Source organism: Eptesicus fuscus, chromosome 5 (genome assembly GCF_027574615.1).
Source record: "Eptesicus fuscus isolate TK198812 chromosome 5, DD_ASM_mEF_20220401, whole genome shotgun sequence".
Lineage (NCBI taxonomy): Eukaryota > Metazoa > Chordata > Mammalia > Chiroptera > Vespertilionidae > Eptesicus > Eptesicus fuscus.
Genome location: NC_072477.1, coordinates 107,634,002 through 107,644,044, shown reverse-complemented (window position 1 = coordinate 107,644,044; position 10,043 = coordinate 107,634,002). Strand labels below are relative to the sequence as shown.

General features: G+C 52.5%; 1 protein-coding gene across 1 annotated transcript; it reads left to right on the top strand.

Annotated features, from left to right (window-relative positions):
- The first annotated feature begins 4,494 nt into the window (after window positions 1-4,494).
- ISLR (immunoglobulin superfamily containing leucine rich repeat) lies at window positions 4,495-8,778 on the top strand. The gene is made up of 2 exons (XM_008157087.3): window positions 4,495-4,723; window positions 5,503-8,778. The coding sequence occupies exon 2, from the start codon at window positions 5,511-5,513 to the stop codon at window positions 6,843-6,845; it is 1,335 nt and encodes a 444-aa protein (XP_008155309.2). The 5' UTR covers window positions 4,495-4,723; window positions 5,503-5,510; the 3' UTR covers window positions 6,846-8,778.
- Window positions 8,779-10,043: the final 1,265 nt, after the last annotated feature.

Genomic DNA, 10,043 nt, shown 5'->3' with positions numbered 1-10,043 from the left:
AAAAAGTTAAAAATGGAACTCCCATTTAACCCAGTAATCCCACTTCTAGGAATATATCCCAAGAAATCAGAAACACCAATCAGCAAGGATATATACTGAGTGGCCAGATTATTATGATCTCTGAACGCATAATAATCTGGCCACTCAGTGTGTGTGTGTGTGTGTGTGTGTGTGTGTGTGTGTGTAAATATAAATATAAATATAAATATAAATATAAATATAAATATAAATATAAATATGAGGCCCAGTGCATGAATTCGTGCATGGGTGGGGTCCAGCCAGTCTGGCCAAGGGGAGGGGACATGGGTGGTTGGCCGGCTTGCCTGCTGGTCGAACTCCTGGTCCAGGGGACAATTTGCATATTAGCCTTTTATTATATAGGATATACACTGCATGGTCAGATTATTATGCATTCAGAGATCATAATAATCTGGCCACTCAGTGTATGCACCCTTATGTTCATAGCAGTGCAATTTACAATAGCTAGGATTTGGAAACAGCCTAAATGCCCATCAGCAGATGGGTGGATTAAAAAGCTGTGGTACATTTACACAATGGAATACTATACTGCTGTAAAAAAGAAGGAACTCTTACTATTTGCAGCAGCATGGATGGACCTTGAGAGCATTATGCTAAGCGAAATAAGCCAGTCAGAGAAAGACAAATATCACATGATCTCACTCACTTGTGGAATATAATGAAAACATAAACTGATGAACAAAAATAGAGCCAGAGTAAAAAAATATTTTAGACTATAATAGAAGTAATCCTATTATTTGCAAATTTTTAATATTTCCTACAACTTTTGTGATAGTATACTAAGTTAGTACAGTTTTGGTAATATTATTATAATTAAAATATTTTTTCTTGAAATATGAATGTTTATTGAATATAATATTATTATATTTAAAATCATTTTTCTTAAAATATTAATGCTTATTGCATGTAAATGGTAATTATTTTGTATCTACAATCTGGTAATTTATTTTGTTTATTGTAAGTAAAATAAAATAAAATAAAGAATTTAAAAAAAAGGGTTCTCAGACATGTAAGATCTCAAAACATGTATCTCCCATGCACTGTTTCTGGAAACTATTGGAGGATGTTGTATAGATATAGATATAAACAAAAGCAATTCCGTCTCTGTGTCCAGGATTTCATTTAATTTTTAAGTTTCATGCTGGGCCTTTGACCAACTTCACTATATTTACAAACAAAGCCTGTGTTGATGGTGATCTGTGTTCCTTAAAATGTACCCATAAATATTTTTATTAGTAATAGCCAGAATGACATGACAACTGAGATAAATATCAAACTGTTAAAAGTATCAATTATGAACCATCATCTGTCACAAGACCACCAGAAGGGATAGCCCTGTACTGCTGCATTCCTTATCCCCTTATCTTGTCAGTCATTAGTACCTGAGTTATACTGTAATAAGTACAGAGACAGGGGTCTGTAGAGGAGAATAATCTGCATAGAATTTCTGGTTGTCTGTTCCATTCCCACCCAATCTTTCCATAAGTAAATTACCCTATAATAAATTCTATTATATTCTACTGGAGGCCCAGTGCACGAATTCGTGCACCAGTGGGGTCCTTCTGCCTGTCCAGCAGGATCAGGCTGAAACCGGCTCTCTGACATCCCCCGAGGGGTCTTGGATTGCGAGAGGGCACAGGCCAGGCTGAGGGACCCCACCGGTGCACAATCGGGGTTGAGGAGGGAGGCAGGAGGTTGGCCAGCTAGGGAGGGGCTGTGGTAGGGCTCCAGGGTGTGTCCGGGCTATCTCCCTCAGTCCTGATTGGCCCAACCCCAGGAGCAAGCTAACCTACCGGTTGGAGCATCTGCCCCCTGCTGGTCAGTGCATGTCATAGCTACTGGTCAACTGTCTGCCCCCTGGTGGTCAGTGCATGTCATAGCAAGCCGTTGAGCGGCCTTAGCATATCATTAGCATATTACTCTTTGATTGGTTGAACAGATGACTAGACGACCAGACACTTAGCATATTAGGATTTTGTTATGTAGGATGGAGTTACCAACTTCGTCTTTTGGTCTGAAGAAGATACCTTTCATTATTGTGGCCAGTACACCTTTGTTTCACTGTTGAACAGATTAATAAACTAAGGATGGATGAGGTGGGATCCAGGAAGCAAGAAATCCAACCCAAGAGGTGACAGGGAGCCTGAGCAATGGAGGAGGCCTTCCCTGTGAGCCTCCGGACACAGGCCTCTAAAGAACCGAGCTGAGCAGGTCAGAGGCTCAGTGAGAGAGTTCTTCCAGAAGACGACAGAAGAGAAGTTCTTCCCTTGACAGAGGACTTTACTAGTATGTGTTTACCTATGTCCAGAGGAGATTCACCCAACAAGGCCCCTGCCTAGATTGAATTAGTGATAGGTATTTTTAAAATTAAAAAAGCCCCCACCACCACCCCACCACACACACCCTTCAAGAAAAAGACAATTAGTAAGTCTAGGGAAAACAAAAGCTGTCAAAAAAGATGATAGTAAGGGCTCTGAATAAGAAAACAGGGAGGTCTGTGAGTGTAATTAATGGGGGGACCTACTTTAGCCTGGGTGGTATCAGAAGGGATGCTCTGAGGAGGTGATGTGTAATGGAAGCCTGAAATGCCAGAAGGAACCAGCTGCAGCAGAAGGGGCTGAGGTCTGGGGAGGATCTCTGCATTCTGAAGCCCTGGTATGCTTCAGAGGAGGGGGTGCGGGGGGACTGTGAGCTCCTCAAGCACCTGGGAGGCAGCATGGCCCTTGCATGAGCGGGAGGGTGTGTGGGCCATGCAGAAGCACGGTGACGCCCCTCTACCAGGAAGCCCACTGGCCCAGACGTCGCCGATTTACTGAACTCTGGATGTGTGTGCTTCCAGCTTCCGGTTGACCCACCAAATTTACGACTTTCCCAAAATTCTCTACACAATAGTGATGATGCCAGACAGGGCTTCACCTGCAGTGGGCGGGAGCTCAGTTAGACTCTAAGGATATCTTCAGCATCAGACCAGGGTGTTTTTCAGGCAGCACACTGATTCCCAAAACTTCTGCGGCCTTGCTCTGTGGCAAGGGAATGAGGATGTGATGAGCTGGGATGGGGCTCTCTGGGGACACTTTCAGCCAAAGATGATAGCTGTTTGTCCTTGGCCCTGCCAAGAGGGTAAGTTGAGTCATGAAGAGAATTCAGCCAGGTATACAGACAGAAGGAAAGGAAACTTGGGGAGGAGGACTGAAGGGACATGAGTAGACTTGTGCTGTGGAAAGCAAAAATATCCCATCTAGAAAGTTTTCAGGGGCTCCCTCATGTTTTGGCTTTTCTTCTAGCTTTGGTTTGGGGCCTCTTTCGTATCCTCATTCCCTCTTCCCTTGGGCATCCTGTTTGGAGAAAAAGGACCAGATATCCTCACCCTGGAAGCATATGCCCCTTTCTTACAGGTAGTGTTGGGACAGTGGAACTCAGGGATTCCAAGTATCGTGGGAAGCTACAGAGAATATTCCAGAAAGAGCGAAGTTCCTCCGCCTCACCTCTGCCTGCCAGGTGGGCAGTCCCGGGCGATGGAACCCCCTCTGGGAACCTGGGTGTCTCCTAGTCCCGGCAAAGGAAACAGAAGTCCAGGTGGTTCTTGTCCCCAGCTTCCTACTACTGGGTGGGAGCCCAGTCATTTCCCTGTCTGCCTCCCTGGCCCTACCCACCCACCCAGTGCGATGGGGAGCTGCGGCTGAGCCTGGGGACCTCCCTGGGTAGCCGCATGTGTTTAGGGCAGCCCAACTGCAGAGCCAGCAGGCAGGCCTGACACGGGGGGAAAGGATGTGCTTTCTTACAAAAGCAGGTTTATTTTGATTTCTCACTGAAGCCTTGAAGCCTGGTGAGTGTTTCATACATTTGGGGCTTCCAGCTTTTCACTGAGACACATCCTTCACCCAAACAGACACACGGATGCAGAGATTCATACTCACTCCTAATACAAATGCATACATGCACGCATGCCCAAATACACGTACAAACTCACACACAGAGACCGAAACACGCAAAGACAGTCTCACACCTACTCAGACACAAATACACTCAAACATTCCCAAATACACACACAAATTCACACACAGTGTCACACCCACACCCACACCCACACAAACATACATACAAACTCATTCCCACACTGAGCTGTCACGCCCACATGTACATGCACATGTAAATACACACATAACCACTCATATGGCCCAGCTTAGAAAACAGCCTCCCATTTTTTCTTGTTTAAAGTGAGATTAGAAGTCTCTTATCTTCCTTGAGATTCAGTTTCTTACCCTTCCCACCATAAAAACCCTTCTGCCCCATCTTTTCTTGGGTCCTGTCCAGCTAGTGTGTGCCTTTAAGGAAGTTGAAGCTGCTAAAAGTGAGAGACAGAGAAAAAAAAATAAAGTGCCAAAAAAAAATTTGGCATCTTCCCCTTCAAGTTTCTGACGTCACTTATGAAACACGGGTCCACGGGTCCTCGTTGCTGCAGAGAAGCAGTTGTTTTGCTGGAGGAGGGAGTGTGCAGGCTGCCTGGCTCCCACCCTTCCTCCTCTGAGCTCCGGGGCAGGGACCAGGCTGCCCCTTCCTCCAGCACCCCCTCTTCCCTTTGCGCCCTTGGCCCGGAACACTGTCCTGGCTAAGTCTGGCCTTTGTTGCTTTCTGGGTCCATCTTAAGAGAGACTCTCCTTGACCAAGAAAGAGTACTTTGAAGGTAAGTCAGTGGGAGGAGGGCTCCAAGGGCCAGCAGGAGAAGGGGGGCTGCTGGGCCCAGGGGTACCCTGGGCATTCTCCTGTGGTTTAGGGTGCTTTGGACAACCCCTTGTTTGGACCTGTCCAGGGGCATCTACAACCACAGCCCCGGAAATCCCAGCAGCATTTGGGCGGAGCCTCTGGCCTCGCCCAAGCCAGCTGAGAGGTCCCGGCAGCTGCCTGGCATAGACTTAACAGAACAGGCCACAGGGGTGACTCTGTAGAAAGGGTCTGGTGTCTACTGTGGTCAGGGCCAGTAGGAGCAAGAGGGGGTGGGGTGGTGTGCCCTGCACCAGGGGCTTTGTCTGGGCTGGGGCAAAGCATACTTCTTTCGGGTTCCGGTGGGAGGGGCTATGGCCAGGATGCAGGACTGACAGCAGGAGGGAGGTTTGCAGAGTGCTGGGGGAGGGGTGGACTGGAAAACAGATTTCAAGTCATAAAGTCAGCTAGGAACTGGCCAAAGCAAGGAGAGCTCTCCACGCAGAGGAGCAGCTAGGATTCTCATCCATCCTGTTGTCACCTCTCCTGGCTGCATGACCTCGAGCAAGTCCTGGCCGTTCTTTGGGCCTTGGTTTTCCGTTCTGTGAAATACGGGTGCTGGGCTAAGTGGTGTTGGGTTTTAGCTGGCTTATGTGGGGCAGGGCCTTCTGATGGCGAAGAGCTCTGGGTTGAGCTCCGGACTGGCACGACTGTCTTCCATGGGTCCTTGGAGTCACCTCGGTGGCATGTTCTTCCCTGCAGGAGGTAGGATGCAGGAGCTGTGTCTGCTGTGCTGGGCCGTCCTCCTGGGCCTGGGGCAGGCCTGTCCTGAGCCCTGCGACTGCGGGGAGAAGTACGGCTTCCAGATCGCCGACTGTGCCTACCGCGACCTGGAGGCGGTGCCACCTGGCTTCCTAGCCAACGTGACCACGTTGAGCCTGTCAGCTAACCGGCTGCCCAGCTTGCCAGAGGGTGCCTTCAAGGAGGTGCCCCTGCTGCAGTCTCTGTGGCTGGCACACAACGAGATTCGCACAGTGGCTGCCGGCGCTCTGACTTCCCTGGGCCATCTCAAGAGCCTGGACCTTAGCCACAACTTCATCTCTGACTTTGCCTGGAGCAACCTGCGCAACCTCAGTGCCCTCCAGTTACTCAAGATGGACAGCAATGAGCTGACCTTCATCCCCCGAGATGCCTTCCTCAGTCTTCGTGCCCTGAGCTCACTGCAGCTCCAGCACAACTGCTTGCACACTCTGGCCGAGGGCACCTTTGCCCCACTCACTGTGCTGTCCCACCTGCAGATCAATAACAACCCTTTCCGGTGTACCTGTGGCATCGTGTGGTTCAAGACCTGGGCCCTGACCACAGCCGCATCCATCCCAGAGCAGGACAACGTCACCTGCACCTCACCCGACGCGCTGAAGGGCACACCGCTGACCCGCCTGCCGCCGCTGCCTTGTTCACCACCCTCGGTGCAACTCACCTACCAGCCCAGCCAGGATGGTGCCGAGCTGCGGCCTGGCTTCATGCTGGCACTCTACTGCCATGTGGAGGGGCAGCCAGCCCCGCGGCTCCACTGGCACATCCAGACGCCTGGTGGCACGGTGGAGATCACCGGCCCCAACGTGGGTGCTGATGGGCATGCCCTGGCAGCCAGCAGCCGGCCACGCTTCCAGGCCTTTGCCAACGGCAGCCTGTTCATCCCGGACTTTGGCAAGCCGGAGGAGGGCACCTACAGCTGCCTGGCCACCAATGAGCTGGGCAGTGCGGAGAGCTCGGTGAACGTGGCACTAGCTACTCCGGGCGAGGGGGGCGAGGATGTGCTGGGGCGCAGGTTCCATGGCAAAGCTGCCGAGGGTAAGGGCTGCTATACGGTTGACAACGAGGTGCAGCCGTCAGATCCTGAGGACAACGTGGTCATCATCTACCTCAGCCGCAATGGAGGCCGGGAGGCTGCGGAAGCCAGGGGCGGGGTCTCTGGGCAGCAGCCCCCAGGCCTGCTTCCGCTGGGCCAGAGCCTCCTCCTCCTCCTCCTCACTTCCTTCTGGTTCCGCCCCCACCCACCCGAGCTGCAGCAGCCCCAGGGCCTCCTGGACGCCTCCCCCTGACTCAGTGGATGTCCATGCAGGGGTCTGGGGTTGGCAGCTCCCAAGACCTACCTCCCCTTCTCATCTCTTCTGGGGCGCTCTCCACATCCACTTCCACACTTGCTCAATGCTAGTGACTAGGCCAGAATTGGATCCCATCACTCGTGGGCCTTCGGTATTCCTTGCTGCTAACCACGTGGCCCATGCCCCCCTGTGCAGGCAGCATGCTAACAGGGTACTACCCTAAACAACGGGGCAAGGCCTCACTGATGGAATCCAGGGCCTGGGACTGACCAGCTGGCGAAGGCTGGGGGCTTAGGCCTTAGCAGGGAAATAGCCGGAAGTAGACAGGGCACAGGAGACAGGAATGGGATAGAGGGGCAGAGGCTGGTGTGGCTTGGAGACTCTCAGTGACCTGCTTGAGCTCCTGCTGCCCTGGGGCGTTCCCTAATGACTTGGGGGCTCCAAATTCTCTGCCCCCGTCTCAGACAGGACTGGAGGATCCGGGGGCCTCCCTCTTCTCACCCTTCCTCCTTTAGCCTCTGCCCTGCCCTCCTAGACACCTGCCCTGCCTTTCTCTCCAAGTGTGCATCTGTAGCCTACCCCTCTGAGGAGGCCAGCCAGCCTGGGGAATAAATGGCATTTCTGATGCTCCCCTGTGTCTGCCTGGAGTTTCGTCTGGTCTAGAAGCCCCTGTCAGGGGTAGGACCAGGGGCTGGAGAGTCAGGATGGCCCAGGCCTGTCCGCACGGGACGGGCCTGTGAAACACACACTGACTATGTGGCAGGCGGTAGCATGGGTGGCCCGTGGTGGGTGAGAGGCTGGGCCCCCAGCTGAGCTGAGTTGCAGATGTCCTTCCCCCCAAATTAGCCCATGAGACAAATGGCGGCACTAGCTACTGAGGCTTCCCTGGGGCCCTGAGTGGTGCTGTATGCAGTATGGTGTGAGGAGGCATAGTGGAGGCGGGGAAGAAAGAGCCTGGATTGTGGTCCTCTTGCTGGTCCACTCCATGTTAGAGATGTCAGGGAGTGTAGATGGAAAGGGGACAGGCTAGGCAAGATGGAGAAGTGAGAGAAGGGAGGGGATGGGGGACATAGGACACAGAGGAGAGAGGATGGAGGGAAGAAAAAGGAGCTAGGAGACGGAGGAGAACAGGTGTGAGGGAGAAGCCAAAGGAATGGATGTCCTTCCTCCCACCTTTTCAGGAAGAGGAAATGGCATTCCTGGAGGAAAGTCCTTTCGTAGGAGTGTTTCCCCACAGAACAGATGGACCAGTGACTGACTTGGAGGGGAGGGGGGCAGGTAGGATGAGGGCCTGGCAACAGCCTGCAGATCTCTTAGGATGGGGAGCAGGTAGATGGGGTCAGGACCTGGGGACTATAAGAACCCCATATCTGTGCTGGGTCAGATGTATCTCCCCTCTGCTTCCATCCCTGACCCTTTCCAAATGTAAGGGTGCTGCACATCGGACAAGACCCCGTGGGAGAGGCTCTGCCACTTCTGCCCAGAGCTCTCAGGACTGCTGAGCACGGCAAGGTAGAGGCAGAGAGACCGAGGAGCCTGGGGTAGCAGCTATGAGCCTTGGAGGCTGGCCAGCCTCCCCCTCCCCTCCTCCTGTCCACATTGGGCACTTCTCCATCCCTCTCCAGCTGGCAGCTCCCACTGAACAGATGACACCAGCAGCACATGTCAAGGACTGTGTATCTGGTGGAAAAAAACAGCAAGAGGAAGCTGAGCCCCTGTGCTGTGCCACCTTAAATAAGTCACTACCCATCTCTGTGCTTTGCTTCCTTAGGGGAAAGAAGAGACAGGCCCTGTCTGTTGGTTGGAGCATTGTCCTGTACAGGGAAAGGCAACCCATCAGTCAGTGCTCCTCTCCCTGTCTCTGTCCTTCTCTCCCCCTCCTCTCTCTCTAAAAAAATCAATAAAAACATATCCTTGGGTGAAAATTAAAATGCCATATTTCTGAATAAAAGAATGAGTACAATTTTTTAAAAAAGATGAGGTAGGACATGGTAGTGCTCAAGGGTCCAGTTGACTCTGATTCGCTACGGCTTGATAACCCTAACCTGACTTGGACCTCTGATGTCTCTGGCTCCATTCAGTTGAGCAGGCCTGGCTTTTTGGAGTAGGACATGGGCCCAAGACCTGAGGCAGGGGCGGCTGGGGAACAGCTGTGCTCCAAGTGAACTGGCTGCTCTCCTGCTTCAAAGTCATCCATGGCGCCCACCGCCTTGGGATGAAGCTCTGAGTTTCCCAGCCGAGCCTCCATGCCACTCTGACTGGCTCTCCCAGGTCCCCACCCCTCCTGGCCTCCCTTAGGACAAATGACTTGTTCTCTAAGTGCTCTGATGAGTCTTCCTCTGCACCTGTATTCATGCTGCTCCCTCGGTCTGGACACCATTCCCCTCTTCCTTACTTGGCTCAGTCAGCCTTTGAGACTCGGCTCAGGTACCACATCCTCCAGAACGCCTTCCTGGGTGTCCTGTCACTGCTTCCCAGTGCGCACTGTGCCCTCCTCTGGCTCCAACAGCGTGTGTCGTGTCCCAGCCTGATCCCATTCTGTTGTGACTGGTTCCTTATTAAGGGCTGAGGCCCAGTCTGCCTTCTCCTCCCTGCGGTCCTGTCAGTATGGACACAGGGCCAACGAGGCATTTTTCACGGGCTGCAGTGGGATCAGAGCCTGCCTTCTTCGCCCTCCGCACAGGAAGCCTGGAAGGTGGGGCCCAGCTCCCTGGCCCTGCCCCTGGTTTCGTGTGTGTTTGGGCTGTGTTGGGGTATAGGAACGTGGAGAAGGAGTTGGTCTCCACTAATTGTGCAGACATTTTTTTAGGCCCCACTGATATTGATCTCTGGAGTGGCCACATTTCCCTCACCCTCTGTAGCCCCCAGCCCACAATGGACCCACACCCTCACCTCCACCAGTCTCCAGCAGGGAAGGGGCCACCCCCACCCCCTCTGCCCTTCCCCTCTGCATCCTCGATCTTCTACCATCAGGGCAGCTCCCTCACTGCACGCCCCCACCTTCACACCTTAATTCACATTGTCCACATCTTCCTTAAATCTCTTCTGCTCCCCAAGTCCTGCTCATTCTTGAGGACCCTGAATAAGTCCTACTTTCTAAAGCCAATGTCCCCATGGCTCAGGGGTGGCATCATAGGGTCCCTAATCTCTCCACCACCCAAAGGGATGCAGCTATGGGGAGGGTCTTCTCTGCCC